This window comes from Chenopodium quinoa, unplaced genomic scaffold (assembly GCF_001683475.1).
Source record: "Chenopodium quinoa cultivar QQ74 unplaced genomic scaffold, ASM168347v1, whole genome shotgun sequence".
In the NCBI taxonomy this organism is placed as follows: domain Eukaryota; kingdom Viridiplantae; phylum Streptophyta; class Magnoliopsida; order Caryophyllales; family Amaranthaceae; genus Chenopodium; species Chenopodium quinoa.
This window is the reverse complement of record NW_018742630.1, coordinates 3278362-3294741: the sequence shown is the minus strand read 5'-3', so window position 1 is coordinate 3294741 and position 16380 is coordinate 3278362. Positions and strand designations below refer to the sequence as shown.

The following is a 16380-nucleotide window of genomic DNA, read 5'->3' as shown; positions in this document are numbered from 1 at the left end:
ATTAAGAATTTTTAATTTCTATAAAGTAGTGTAATAATTTACTAGAGAAAGTTTCCACCTTGATGGCTTGATGTATCATTTATGTGGAAAACTTACAAGTCCATATATTACCTTTATTTCGTCTTACATCATATTTCCAAAAATATGTCCCATTTATTTTATTAATAATATGATTAATTACTTCATAATTAAAAAGTATTGACCCCATTTGACTATAAACTCTTTACCTTCCAACAATCTATATAAACCAACCAAAAATTTAATATTTGCATTATATCCTTTCCATACCATATAGTACAGCATAAAAATCCATGTATATTTTCAATAGACTAATGTCTACTCTAAACATAATTATTTTCTTACTAATAAGTCAACTTATCCACTCTTCTAATGGAGATAATCACCAAAGATCAACTTACATCATCCACATGAATAAGTCCCTCATGCCTAATGTTTTCACTAGCCACCATCATTGGTACACCTCCACCGTAGAGTCCCTCGCCTCGGCCACGACGCCTGATAGCTATGAATCACCCACTTCTTATTCTTCACCTAGTGTCCTTTATAGTTACGATAATGCCTTACATGGGTTTAGTGCATTGTTATCCCAAAATGAGCTTCAAAAGCTTGAAAAACATCCAGCTTTTGTATCAGCTTATAAAGAGGCTAGAGCTACACTTGACACCACTAGGACTATTGACTTTCTTTCTCTCAACTCACGTACCGGTCTTTGGCCGGCCTCAAACTATGGCCACGACGTTATTGTTGGGGTCATAGACACCGGGGTTTGGCCTGAGAGCCGAAGCTTTAATGATGCCGGGATGACCCCAGTGTCATCCAGGTGGAAGGGTGCGTGTGAGGGAGGACAAAATTTCAACACATCCATGTGTAATAACAAGTTGATAGGGGCTAGATACTTTAACAAGGGTGTTATAGCCTCGAAGCCTAAACTTAAGCCCAAGGTGAACTCGGCTAGGGACAACGACGGTCATGGCACCCACACATCGTCAACAGCCGTAGGAAACTACGTTGATGATGTGTCCTTCTTCGGCTATGCAAGAGGTACAGCTAGAGGGGTGGCTCCTCGTGCTAGAGTGGCTATCTATAAGGTGGTATGGGACGACGGCCTTTGCCTCACCTCGGACGTGCTTGCTGCCATGGACCAAGCCATTGCAGACGGTGTTGATGTCATCTCCATATCTCTAGGATTCCATGATCTAGCCTTGTACAAAAATCCTGTGGCAATAGGCTCGTTTGCTGCTATGGAGCGAGGCGTGTTTGTGTCCTCTTCAGCAGGAAATAAAGGCCCGGCATATGCTTCGGTCCACAACGACATTCCCTGGTCCATGACAGTTGCTGCAAGCAACGTCGACAGACAATTTTCCGGGACTTTGCTGCTCGGAAATGGCCGGGAAATAGTAGGCTGGACCTTATTCCCAGCTAGTGCTGTCATTCAAAAGGTCTGGTTGCGATACGAGCAACAACTAGCAATGTGCAACTCTTCTGATTACTTGACAAAAGTAGCTACTAATGAAATAATCATTTGTGATGATACTGGTAAATCTGGCATGGTATTTAATCAAATATACCAAGTTTCTAACTCTAAAGTAGCTGGTGCTATATTCATCTCCAAAGATCCTCTGGTCTATGAGGCAGGGGAAGTGTCATGGCCTGGGATTGTCGTCGGCCCCAAGGAGGGCCAAACCATTGTAAAATACGCGAAATCACACAAGAATAATACTTGGGTGAGCATGCAATTCCAGCAAACGTTTGTTGGGTTGAAGCCTGCACCAGTTGCCGCGTCCTACACCTCTAGGGGGCCGTCTAGGAATTGTCAGAGTGTACTGAAGCCGGATGTTATGGCCCCCGGAACACAAATACTGGCAGCTTATGTTCCGAACATTGAGGTTGCTAGGATTGGTGATAAAATAGTACTGTCAAATGACTATGCTCTGATCTCAGGAACATCAATGGCGTGTCCACACGCTTCAGGAGTGGCCGCCCTTCTGAAGGCAGCACACCCAGATTGGACGCCTGCTGCTATCAGGTCTGCAATTATGACAACAGCAGACCCGCTTGATAACACTCGCAGTGCTATCAAGGACAATGGTTTCGACCTTGCACCTGCTTCCCCATTAGCCATGGGTTCAGGACAGATTGATCCTAACCGTGCACTTGACCCAGGGTTAGTCTACGACTTGGCACCACAAGACTACATAAACCTCCTTTGTTCTGTGAATTTTACAAGAAACCAAATGATGAGCATCGTAAGATCAAACAAACACCACTGCTTAACCCCATCAAACGACCTCAATTACCCATCCTTCATTGCTTACTATGAAAGCGACACTAAAACTGCTACTATGACTTTTCATAGGACGGTAACGAATGTAGGAAGATATGGTATGACAACATACAAGGCACTGATAACCGCACCTAAGGGAGCTCAAGTGAGGGTGTACCCGAGAACATTGGTGTTTAAGAGACAATATGAGAAGCAGAGCTATACTATGACCATCAAGTACAAGAGTGTTGATGAGTTAAGAAATACTTACGGTTCGCTGGTTTGGATGGAAAATCATGGACAGCATAGAGTAAGGAGTCCCATTGTTATATCCCCTACAGTGTACTTTAACCCCCCTGTCTGATATTTGTGTCCTAAATAAAACTAGTAGTTCAGCCAAATATTGAGAGGCATATTATACCCATAAAATTGTAATTTATGAGATATTAGCACACTTGGCTTTACAGGATCCCTCTTCTATCATACTTTAATCATATTTCCTTGATTTTATGATCAAAGCTAAATTGCTTTGATTACTGAAACAGATTTTTTCGAATCGTTTTAGCAGCCAGCAAGCATTCAAGCAAGCAATACCGACAACGATACTTTGATGCAAAGACTTTATTTCCTTGCTTGAGATTGTACTGGGTGAATAATGCCCCCTATAGGTGCTTTGGCAGTTGCTGGTTATGGGTCTTCATTGGGAGGCATCGGAAGCTATCCCATAAGAATTAATTAAGTCCCGTAGAAGAATAAGGCTCATAAGAGAAATCAAGTTCAGCAATATGCCCAGCTTCTCTCTGAAATAAGAATACAAGGTAAAGCAGAGATTAACGGCATAAAATCAAGTAGAACTCCAACATCTACACAATCAGCAGCAAAATAGGCTTTGATTAAACACTTTTTTGTAGTTGGTAGGACTCGAACTTATGACCTCAAAGTCACAAGGTGAGTTTCCCACTTGGTGCTTTGATTAAACACTTGCATACATAAATTCAGTGTCATTGACAGATGCGGGTGAATTATTATTCAATATGATTATTGGAACTTTCTTCCCCCGCTTGAGGGTATAAATTAGATTTAGAGTGCATGTGAATAAGGGTTTTAAGAAAAGGAAAGACAATTTAGAGTTAAGATCCTTTCTGATCATAATAACCCGTAAAAGTTACTCCTACAGAATGCTGTGCTTAAGAATCACTGACTTGATGCAGTGCTGGCATCGATTCACCAGCCAAGAAGGACTTGGCCAGCGTAAGGGAAAGCTTAGATCGATGTAGAGGGACTTCATGGCCAGCTCCCCTCACCACCACAAATGTAAGGCCTTTGTATTCTTGTGTCCATCCCCCAACCTGTTTGAGTCATGGAAAAACCAAATGAGAAAATCTGAAAGGGGTATAAATTGGAGGACATAAATTCCATGAAAACAATCAGTCAAAAACTCAAGCTAGGATGATGAATTTTAAGCAAAAAATCTGAAAGGTATTTTAAACGCTAAGAAACTGAGCTAAGTAAAAGGCAGTATTTCCTTCCCAAAAGCCTATATTTAGCGAGATTCAAACAATTATTCCATTAGTTCTGTATCAGAACAGCATATGATGAAAAATTTAAACTTATAAGAATGCAAGTTGTCAAAAGTCAAAAGTAAAATATGAGTTGATAACAAGTTCTATCTTAGGAGCAGTTTTTTTTTGAAATGGAAAGATAAGAAAATAAATGAGTAAATGACAATTGTATTAGTCTCGAATAAGTATATGCACAAAACATAAATGCAAATTCAAGTATAGCTTATGCATCATAGCATAAATTAGACTTAAGGAATCCGTAACCAGTTTTGGTAAGAGTAATAAGAGAAAGCTGACAGTAAAAATGAGGATATAATATAGGAAACTAGTCTTAGCTTCTACAGTAAGTATAGTAAATTACCTGTCCGTCATCATACCAGGCACGCCAAGGCTTAACAGTTGGAAGTTTAAGAGCATCTATACTGTATCTTGTTGATGTGACGGGAATTACAGCATCAGTGTCACCACTGCATTGAGTAAAAAAAAGAAGCTATATTATTTGCTTTTCATTGGAGATTATTTCATGTCAACAAAAATACAATCAAAATCAACATGCCTAGAATGCAGATGGAGCTATACAGAAAAGAAAAAAAAAATGCAAACCACAAAATCGACATAAGAAATTACCCTAGCTAGGCAAAACCAGCCCTTTGATAGTAACATATGCTGTAACAAAAAGACTGAATGGTGTTGTCCTAATTTGACCACTGCCACTAAAACCCTTCCTTGTGTGAGATTTAGTCTTGATGGTCACTGGTTCAATTACACCAAACAAGCTCATGCACCGAGCCTGCCAGTCAATTGGCTGTCATTATGAAGGAGTTCATGTGCACATATCACCAATATATATGTGCACCCAAATCCTAATTATAACATCAACTTAACATATTCCAGACTTAAGTCCAATCACGAGTGTTATGTGCAACGAAGTACGTGTCAGTTTCTGAACTTTTACAAACAAAATATCAACAATTTTCTAATATGATGGGAAACTCAATTATAATGAAAAAAAATTGAAATGATGCTCAACAATAGATCAAAAGCCATGTTAACAAATAATAATACACCGTCTTTCCATGAAAAATCTTCCTGCAAGGCTTTGGCACCCTTATTAAGGAATTTAGTAGGGTGGGGTGAGACTGTGAGAGAAAGAGAGTTAATGGAGGAGTCTACTTCACATGGGTTAAGTATGAAAATTTTCAATTTTAAGCATCAAGAAGATTTTTTTGTGGACGTCCTAAAAGGAGATACAAGAACATTATTTGTGGACAGAGGGAGTATATTCTTACTTTTTGACACTTAGAATAAACCCATCAAAAAATGGTTTCATGATCTTCCGATCTCTTTCCCCACCCCCAAAAAAAAAAAAAAAAACAACACACAAAAATACAGGATTAAATAAGGGATAAGATAGTGTGTGCTAATTAAAACCTGAAAATCCAAATTCAAAGTCCCGCATCCATAAACTTGTGATATATGATATATGTCAAGGACTGAACTCAATGATCTTCCACCCCCCCCCCCCCCACCCCCAAACAACACACACACACACACATACACAAAGAAAAAAACAGAGCCAAATATAGGATAAGATAGAGTCTGCTGATTAAAACCTGAAAATCCAAATTCGAAGTCCTGCATTTATAAGCTCGTGATATATGTCAAGGACTGAGCTCGATGAATCTTTCCAGTTGGTATTTATCGTTTCACTGCAAGACATAAAGAAGGAAAAAAGTATATTGAGTGGCATTAAATTGCAATTGGTAGTATGTAGATGTATAGGAATGCAGGGTACAAGCACAACAATACAACAGCAGTCAGCAGATATCTACTCCCTCCACCCCACAATAAAGTACCTTGTTACTGTTCTGGGACGTCGAAAGCTAAAATCATGTCAAAGTCAACTAGAAACTCTATAATGGGATGGAGAATACGAACGAAGATAATCAAGAGAAAATCATTGGAAAATATAATTTTTGTTCTGGATATCAGTGTTATAGCTTCAAGGCAGAATTATTAGCTAAAAAACGTCAAAAGTTCAAAGTGTCAGGATACTATCTAAAGACTGCCACGTTATCATATAACGAATATTGGAAATGAGAAAACCTGAAGGATGCATAAAGCATACATATGATATAGTTTCCAGAACAAACTGGATATAGCACAAAAATTATCACACTATAAATTAATGCATACAAATATACATGAGCTTTATATTTGAGGGAAACAAATGCACAAGAGCTAGAAGCAATGTGAGATTAATTTTTATTTCCAATCAAACCCATTTTAGTACTCAAACAGCCCCGGTTTCCAAAAAATTGTGATCAAGTTATGTCACAAATATCTTTTCATGAGCAACAGTTTAAGCAATGAAAATCATCTGCTCAGAATACCCTGTATTAGGAGCGGAAATCCAGGTTAGCCAGATTATCATGCACATAGGTGGCCACTAAAAAATTCCTGCTAAACCATGCTTATAATATTTGATCTGACAAAATGGTCAATTGCCTATTTCTGGAGAATTACCTGCATGTTTCCCATTTCTTAGGAGCAAACTTGGGATTAACATGTAGTGCTTGCTGAACTTCTGGATTGTTGAAGTATACAACTGAATGCTTCTCACTACATGGATCATATGCTTCATTGATGTGACCAATCTAGCAAATAACATTCCCAATCATGAATAATCAACAAAGATATTCAACAGGGATGAACTTTTAGATTTATAAAACTTGAAATTATTCCCTCCATATTAGAGTATTTACCTTAGTTGACATTTCATATAAAGCAAGAAAAGTGGAAAAAGAATAAGTAGGCACATTTTCTAATAAAGTAGTCCATTAGTTGCACAGTCAAAGAGTGGACATATAAGACAGTCAATTTGAACTCCCCAAATCAGAAAGTAGGATAATCAATGTGATATGATTGAATATACTATTGGAACGGAAGCTAACAACAATTTTGTTAATCAATAAGGCATGCACAACTAGCTCAAATTATCAGATCTCTAAGCTGCAAGATGATAATTAATGAGCACAGCCAGTATATATAGAGAGAGAGAGAGAGAGCAAGTTTCACACAACTGAAAAGCCAATACAGAAAACAAGGTCTTAGCTGAAATTGTGTCAGCTCTAGTCCAAAGTCACAAAATACTCTAATCTTAGAAGGTCAATACTTAAATAGTTCAGGGAAGATACAAGTTGGATGCATAATGTTAAGTTATTATTCCCATTTAGTCCAAGTACTGAAGGCCAACCTCCCATCAATTAATACTCCCCCGTCCCTAAATAAAAGCCCCATTTCTCCTGGCACACAATTTTAGGAGACGAATGTTAGTGGGGTGTTGTTGATTAAAATTGAATACGAGTATAAAAGGAAGGTAGTGGGAATAGTTTATTGTTTCTAGAGGAAGTAAGCAAAAAATAGTGGGGTTAGAGGGGTTTCTTGGTTAGAAGTAATTAAAATGGATAATGGGGCCCACCCGAATTAGGAATGGCCGAATGGGACTTTTGAATAGGGGCAAGAATTTGGAGATAAATGGGGCTTTTATTCAAGGACGAAGGAAGTATGTAGCTTTGCATTAATTAGATAAATAATTAAAATTCTAACATGCTAACTTTACAAACAAAAAATGTTGCGAGATTAAAATAACTGCCGAAATACCACTTGGCACTTACCAGTCTTTTCAGTAGCTTGTTAGGCAACGAAGAGTTTGCAGTACAAGAGGGGGTATAGATGCTATATGGGTCAATGTTTCCAAGTTCATTGCTAGCAATATCTAGTATTTCATTGCACTTGTCTGATGAGTGTACAAATGATTCAAAGTCGCAGAATACGTTAAGCAGCTTGTATGTTTCATCAGAGATTAATCCAGATGACCACATAAATTGGAAAACGCCAAGGTGGTCATAGAAATCATCAGTCAGGGCATTTCCAACCTAAAACGCATACAAATAAAAAGATAGTTAAGTATTCTGTTGTTCTGCAGACAGCCAAAGATAGCTTGTGTTTCTAGCATGAGAGGAAAACATACCATATAACCCTTCAGATTAATCGTTTTCTTGTTATTTGCCAAGTTGTGCCTTACAATTGCTTGGCTGAGCTGGGGCACATAATGTCCTGTAAAACATACAACATCATTCTCTGCAATAAAAGGTGAAGGGAAAACTGCAAGCACCAATTTTCTAAATTTGTCTAATATATGATCTAAACTATACCTAAACGACCATTTGAACCTCTGTCTTTCCTAACAGTATGAAAGTATACTGTTAACAAGCACAACTACGCGAAAAGCCGCTTATGACATTGGTCTGACCACAAATGTAACCTTAAGCTTGTAAGATAATATATAGTTGATATAAGCCATTTAGTTATACTTATTTTGAGTCACTGAAAATTACCTAGCTACACGTCAAAAAATCGCAGCACTAAACACAACATCCAGAATCTAGATAGCCTAAAGAAGAATCTCTCCTCTGTATGAGAAAGGGGGCTCCTAAAGCATTGCAGGAACTTGCCAAGCGTATTTATACAAATTTGGAATGAAAAAGAAACACAAAATATTTTGAAAAAACAAATAAATAACTAATCCAATGCAAAACAAATATTTTAAGGAATACCTCCATAGCTCTCTCCTGAAATGTAAAATTCTCTCCCCTTATAGTGTGGGAACCGTTCGAACCACTCCAGCAGAAACTTCAAGGAGTCCTGAGCTGAAATCCATAGAAAGAACAGTCTACAGCCATAAATGATTCTATTTTTTAAAATATATAAAAGTCCACGTCGTATATGTTAAAAGCAGAGTAATACCTGTTCTTTTGTCTCCATGAGATAGCAAATCAGATGTAGTGTTGGAATATGAAAAGCCAACACCAGCAGGAAAATCCAGAAATAAAATATTGGCAACTGCATAAAAAGCAAATGATTTTAAAAAGAGCCCCCTTCAAGATCTAAATAGCACAAGACCGTACCTGTTCCGAATGATCATACATTTAACATTAACGAATCGGGCCATTAGAATTTTAAGAAGAACACAAACAAATTGAACTTGTTTACAGCTTAATCAATATATTTACAGATGCAATAGGTGTCCTTTAGGCCCATCATTATCAATCTTGATCTCTTTATTAATGTTGAATGAAATACATGGCAGTTACCCCGCAGAACCAATTGCTAGACATAGGACAAGATGTAAAAAGCATATTTGGAAATGAAACATATTCTCTAACTTGTTTGCTGCTGATTTTTTTGACCACTCAGGACCACAATGATTTCAAGAAGAAACTAAATATGATAAATTTGACATGAAGAATCACAAGTTCACTCAACCCATTATAGTCCTAATAAGATATTCCCTTTGTCTCTAAAAGTTCTTCTCACAGTGATTATCACACAAACAAAAGTCAAAACTGGAAGAACTTCTAGAGACCAGGAAAATATGTCCTTGTCTTTGTTAGGTCTTTCTAAGAAATTAGTTTGGACTTAATAGAGAAGTACCCGAAAGATTGGATAATTCAAAATGATTAAAAAGAAGAAAGAGGGGGGGGGGGGTTAAGTTAAGAAAATGGGGGGAAATTTGCTTTATGCAGGTCAGTTATTCCTCCAAACTAAAGATCTTATTTTGCATAAAAAAGTACTTCGTAAAACATAGCCAAACGATACAAGCTGTTGTGTCAAACTTTGCCACTCAAAATTCAAAAATATAGATTATATCACTTTAATTTTCAGTCAAGATTGACAAATGTATTCTCTATGAGTCTATGGTGAGAAATGAATTTAATGAGTTGATTTAGATCTTGAATAGTTTTTGCTGACTGTTATCATTTTTTTTACTGAGTTAGAATTCTTGTGTGATCTCTCTGGTGAAAAACTTAAGTCCAGAAAAGCTAATACAATGGATTTAATGTCACATCAAACCATGTCAAACCCGAAGGATAAGATGAGACACTAGAAGCTTTATACTCTATCAGGATGAATTAAAAAAAGCTGTTGTGAGACATGTGTAGTTCCCAAATTATCCATATCAACAGCAGATAGTTTTAATTTTAACATTTCGAAGCATATAGTCGGTAACCCTCAATCAGCTCTTCGTTCATTGAAGTTATATACTGAATTCTAATTCCAAATCAAAACCTTTTATATCATATACAAAGTATTTACTTTCCTACTTTCTTTCATCCATTCGAACTCCTGCTTCATGGTCCAATATTAGAGGAAATGAAGAAACTTGAGCATTTGAGTCAATGGTAGAAAGAGAGTTCAACCATACAATTACATAAAGATCTAAGAGCAGTATTGAATTCATTGGCAAATCCATAAAAGTATTGCATACCTTTGTTCCAGGAGTGAGGATTCATATAAAGTGTTTTCCCATCTTTCTCAATGTGAAATGGACCCAGCTCTTCTGCTTCCCCATAGGCAATGGATGAACATCCGGGCCCTACACGAAACAACCATTAACTCAAATCCCCCAATCCATAAAGCATCAACTTGCTAAAAAAACACCATTTCAAAGTAAAATGCAATCCAAAACACAGCTATAGTAAATGCTACTCATTTCAATTAAAAAAACAAACAAATTTATGAACATACCTAAATTCTAATTATATTTACAAAAAAAAAAAAAAAAAAAAAAAAAAAAAAGTTCAAAAATCCACCAATTTCGATCTGTATCAGCAAGAACAAACAGCCATCAACTCAAATTCTTGAATGATCACATTTCAAGAGTAAAATGCAATCCAAAAGACAGCCACTCGTACTATATTAAATGACAATCATTTCAATCAAAATATAAATTCGGTATCATAACCAGTATATTTCAGCAAGAACAAATAAAATCAAAGTCAATGTCAACTAGATTAATTAGCTAAAGTCATCCAAAGTGATACTCATAACCAGTGATCGAATCCCGTCTACATCATTACCCTTTCCCATCCCCGATACACCAAAGTCAAAATAAAATCAAATAAAAGAAGGGTAAAAACAAGATTGAACCTCCATTAAGCCACAAAAGGAGAGGTTTTGAAGAAGGATCTTCAACAGCTTCAATGAACCAATAAAAGAGTGCTCTTCCATATTCTTCATTAACAGTTATATACCCAGAAAATTGTGAAAACCCCACATCAAAATTCTGGCCAGGAAGATAATAAATTCTGTCTAAATTTTGTTGGGTAAGTGGGTCCAAGGATGAACTTTGAAAACTGCAAATACCCAGTCGGGAATTTAGAGTGAAAATGAGTAAGTGAAGAAAAAGAGAGAAAATTTGACTGAAATCTCTCATATTTTTTTTGATTTTTGGTTAATATGTTCAAAATGAGTGCTTAATTTTAATTTCTTCCAAGATTTTTGGGCTAAATATTAGGCATAGACGGCGTGGGCAATTGTTTAGTGATTTATGGTTGGTGGGAGTGTGGGACTATTTAGATAATGAAGTCTTTTTTAATCTTTACAATAATGTACGTAGAGCTGTTAGAAACGGACCCGATCCGAAAAATTTACCCGAACTCCATTATTAACTGACTTGTTTGAAATCAAAAAAATATGACCTGAATCCGATATGACCTGACCTGAAACCAACCCTAGACCCGAGCTAACCTGAATATTTGAGATCCGAACCCGAACATGAATCAACCTGGAGATCGCCCTGAATATAACCCATAAATTATTGACCTGAACCGAACCCAACCTGAACCGAGATTGACCCAAATCCGTTTTAACTTTTAAACCGTCAAAACCCGAATTTAACCCGACCTGTTAGTAACCCAACCTGTTACTAACCCGACCCGAATATAACCCGACCTATTACTAGAACTGTTAAAAGCTGACCCGAACTGAAAAATTTACCTGAACCCAATTATGGTGACCCGATTCCGATATGACCCGACCTGAAACTAACCCTAGCTAAACCCGAGTTAACCTGAGTATTTGAGACCTGAATTCGAACATTATATGACGTATTTTCCAAACTTATCTTATAAAAATCTAAACTAAACTATCTTACTGGATTAATATGAACTTATTTTATATATCTTATCTAAACTTATTTGAACTTATTAACTTAAACAAAAACTAATCTGAAATTGTTTCCTAAAATGAGTGGAATCAAGGAAAAAAAAAGATCAGAATAAGGTATGAACATAGCTTAACAAGATCACATTTAGTTCGAATTTGAGCTTATATGAAATTAGTTATCCTAAAATAAGCGAAAAAATGTAATAAATGAATAAATTGATAATGATTAAACATAAACGTCAATACATGAACTGTTAATAAACCGAAACGAAAAATATACTCGAACCCGATATGACTCGACCTGAAATCAATCCGAGACACAAATTAACCCAATATTTGAAATCTGAAGTCGAACATGACACGGCTTGGAATTGACCCGACCTGATTATAACCCGCAAATTATTGACTTGAACCGAACCCGACTCGAACCCGAGAATGATCCTAACTCATTTTAACCCGTTAAAACCCGAATTAAACCCGACCTATTATTCACCGACCTGAATGTAACCCGACCAGTTATTAACCCGACTTAAACCCGATAAGATGTATGACCCTACTCAAACATGACCCAACTCGAACCCGAACCGCATAGGTTATGAATTAACCCGAGCTGACCCGACCCAGACTAACCCGACTCAAATCCGACCCGTTTATCAAATTGACACCTCTAAATATAGGTAGACATGGAGTTCACCCAATGATGCAAATTAGCATATCATATTGTTTAAAAGTGGATTACTCGTACTTCATAACAAAACAAATTTTTTATTTGCATCGGCCATCGGTTTGAAAGTATTTAAAAATAAATAATATAAACTATTCAAAGGATCGGTTCTAACTCTTCTAAGGGTTTGGTTTAAACTTCAAATATATATGTTGAAGGGTTTTTCTTTCACTTCTTGATTTTGTGCTCTTTAATTTAGATTGTCAAATGCTTGAGGGTTTAATAGGAATCATTAATAAATGAAAATTGCTAGTGGTGTTAGATATTTTAATAATAAAAAATAAAAAATTGCAAATACAACGCCAGTATTTCAATTGTAAAAGTGAAGGTTAAAGCAAATCCTACGCCAGTACTTTAAAAAATAGTTTATATATCAACGCAGTCACACAGATGAAATTAAAAAAAAAAACAAATACAATTATGTTCTCCTAAAAAAAAGTTAAACCTTATACGTTAAAAAGTTAAACAAATACAATTATATAAGCATTTTGAAAATTACAACCTAACAAAATTGTTCAATAAAATTAATTTAAAATGAGTTTTTTAATTACTTCATAATTTAAAGGGTATTATCCAAATTCCAAATTAATAAGCAACATTAATTAGACGCCATAGTAGTGTACTCAACCTTTAACAATTAATTAAGGTTGTAAATTTGACAGCATTACTTTGTATTGTACTTCAAACTTAGATACGTTGCTTTGAGTTGAAGCATTAATTGATGCAAATGATGACAATACTTGGTAACTAATATTTCAATTGTTTTGGGCGGCAGCGTGGGAAGGCAGGCAGTGAAGCCCATACGAGCTATCACAATTGCTCTCATGTTGGGACCTCATCTTCTAGTCATTGCTCAAACTTCACTTGTGTCGGAAGTGTCCGCGAATTCAAATGATGTTAACTAATAACTATACATATCGATCATATTGGAGTTGCCGGAAGGGTTACAAATCATATAGACATGGAGATAGTGACGAATCTAAAAATAATATTTAGTGAGTGTTTTTAAAATAAGATTGATGAATTTTTTTTTTTTTGGGTTTAAATTGGAAATATATACATGAGAAATTTAAATTTGCTCAATTTTCAATGGGATTAATTGGCTCTAGAATTGTGAATGTGGCTCTACCCAATGATGACAAATGGACTAATTCAAATGAGAATACTGATAATGCATATATCTAGCAACTAATAAAATTACAACTATAAATAAATGATGGGTTTATTTATAATCATTGACTTTAACAGTGGGTTAATTCCTTATCAGACCAGAACCTCTCATAGGTCCATTCGGTTCGGATTATCAGACAAGGACACCCCTTGAGAATGGGAGAAAGATAAGGCAATCCCCACATTCAAATTGTCTCTAATGGGGATTGATACCACAACCTTATGAAACAATCCTTATCCCTAGACCAAGTATTAAGAAATTTACTTGCTCCATTTTTTTAAAGAAATTTTTTCAGTATACTTTTTCACCTGAATTAGGTCTCATATATATATATATATATATATATATATATATATATATATATATATATATATATATATATATATATATATATATATATATATATATATATATATATATATATATATATATATATATATATTTCCTCTACTTTTTCACTTGCATAAAAATCCTGTACAAATGACCGTGGACCCAGTAAATTGAAATGTAGAGAATAACATGTTTTATTACTTGAGTTTCAAAATATAAACTATGTGATGGAAATTAGCAAACAATAGATGGACTAATGAATATAAACACAAAATTAACATCCCCCATTCCAAGTTAGATACATCTAAGTTGAGTGTGAAAGCATAATTGAAAGATAGCTAAGATCGTACTCCCCCGTCCCTTAATAGTAGTCTCTTTTGGTCAAATATTAGTCCCAAAATGTTCACCCCATTAACATTAATTTTTTACCAAAATTCCCTCCAATTTGCACAATAATATTTGTGCAAATTTAGCTTTCCCGTGTAAATTTTGCATTTTCATATACTTTTATTATTTTCTCTCTCTACTTTTTTGCATACCCCATGTAAATTTACCTTTTCAATGTACTTTTAATACTTCTTATTTAAGTTTCTTAATTTCCGTGAAATTTCACCAAAAGGGACTATCATTAAGGGATGAAGAGAGTAATTAGTAAGCCTTTAACTCATTTCTTGATGGCCTTCAATTCAAATTACTATATTAAAGAAGTGACATGTATACTTATTATAAACACGATTTATAGTATTGTAGTTGATAGACATTTTTTTTTTGATAGGAAAGGCAAACAAGAAGTTAAATAGGATAGTCTTCTCTCAAGACTATGTTGATTGATGTTTCATACTGAGTATAAGATTAACACTTTATATATATATGTTCCACGTCATAGAGGTATGTTTATGACCATTATATCTCTAATTAATTAAACATTCTTGTTTTATACTAATAATCATGCATTGCTAAAATTTTTATAAGGTTTATAGTATGTATTGGTAAGAATTTAATAAAACCCCTTTTGATATGTAATTGCATGAAAATTTGGTCAAATATTACAAATTTATCTCTTTAAATGGATAATTGCTACAAAAGGATGGAGTATACTCATATTATAACAATTACATACAACTCTGATATACAAATACAACTACATTTATCCCCAAATATAAGTCTCATTTGACTTTAGCTTGAACTTTTAAGAAGATGAATATTATAATAAGATAGATAGTGAGGTTTAATTGATCAAAGATACACATATAAGAATAGATAGCGGGTTATATGTAGTTGATAAAAAAAATTGTATAAACAAAAAAAGTATATAATGTTATTATAGTGTTATAGTGTGCCTATGAGCATAAATTAGGTAGTCCTTCAAATGATTTTCTTAAAATTAAAATTCATGGCAGAAGGAAGAACCGAAGAATGGAGGGAAGATTGATTCATCACAATCAAATTAATATTGATTGAATTTACTTTTATCACAGTAAAAACACCTATTTATTAGTTTGAACAGAAATTTTAAACAACTTTAAGAAAACAAAAGGTTTTTTTTTTTTAACAAAAACAAACAAAATGGGTGTTAAATTACTTGTCAAGTTGATGTTTGGCTACAGAAATTACTCACAAAACAGTATAAATGGGTGTTAAAGTACTTGTCAAGTCAATTTTTATTTTGGCCTGGGGCCTTTAAGATATACTAGTATTCAACTTGTTGGACCTTAAAATGACCCTAAAGAAAGAGACAAGCTTTAGTACATTACAACAAATATGGATTACAAACTTTTGGCCTTTAAGTCGTATTCTAAGTGAACAACTTGTACATACTAGAGTTTAGTCAAACCTAGGTTATACATTTATCATAATAATTTTATAAATGAGTCGAGGTTAAACAAGTATTATTGAACCTCTATTATGTTCATTTGATGAACAAGGTAGAACAAGAACAAAGTTATATCATTTATGTAATTTATGAACATTTTGTTTTGTTAAACTACTTGTTTATTTAGCCCATTCATGAACAATTTTGATTATTCCCATTAATAAGCTCATTTTGTTATTGTTAAAGTTCATTTGTTGTCATGTTATTAATTAATTAGCCGATTTTTGTAGGCTAACAAATATTATTCATAGATCTATATATATTGTGAGAAAGAAAAACTCATTATTAATCAATACTTATTTATAAACTTGGCTTGATGTATAAATAAGTCATGCATGAACGCTAGAGCTGTCAATTCGGATAAACGGGTTGGGTTTGGGTCGGGTTAGTGTGGGTCAGGTTAACTCGGGTCGGGTCAATTTGGGT

At 34.8% G+C, this 16380-nt stretch overlaps 2 protein-coding genes across 2 annotated transcripts; one reads left to right on the top strand and one right to left on the bottom strand.

Moving 5' to 3' along the window:
* The first annotated feature begins 268 nt into the window (after positions 1-268).
* LOC110721899 (subtilisin-like protease SBT1.9) lies at positions 269-2753 on the top strand. Its single transcript, XM_021901130.1, has one exon. The coding sequence runs from the start codon at positions 312-314 to the stop codon at positions 2646-2648; it is 2337 nt and encodes a 778-aa protein (XP_021756822.1). The 5' UTR covers positions 269-311; the 3' UTR covers positions 2649-2753.
* A 395-nt stretch (positions 2754-3148) lies between these two features.
* On the bottom strand, positions 3149-11244 carry LOC110721900 (serine carboxypeptidase II-2-like). Its single transcript, XM_021901131.1, has 10 exons — positions 10840-11244; positions 10178-10285; positions 8656-8751; positions 8466-8558; positions 7880-7965; positions 7524-7784; positions 6373-6503; positions 5460-5555; positions 4208-4313; positions 3149-3633 (listed from the first exon to the last, which is right to left on the bottom strand). Exons 1-10 carry the CDS (start codon positions 11123-11125, stop codon positions 3472-3474), a joined length of 1425 nt encoding a protein of 474 aa, XP_021756823.1. The 5' UTR covers positions 11126-11244; the 3' UTR covers positions 3149-3471.
* Positions 11245-16380: the final 5136 nt, after the last annotated feature.

Coding starts and splice junctions, on each gene's coding strand:
- LOC110721899 (XM_021901130.1), top strand. CDS start 312: ATGTATATTTTCAATAGACTAATGTCTACTCTAAACATAATTATTTTC.
- LOC110721900 (XM_021901131.1), bottom strand. CDS start 11,125: ATGAGAGATTTCAGTCAAATTTTCTCTCTTTTTCTTCACTTACTCATT. Junction 7,966..8,465: donor TTCAGGAGAGAGCTATGGAG/GTATTCCTTAAA, acceptor TATGTTTTACAG/GACATTATGTGCCCCAGCTC. Junction 5,556..6,372: donor AAGAAATGGGAAACATGCAG/GTAATTCTCCAG, acceptor TATGTCTTGCAG/TGAAACGATAAATACCAACT.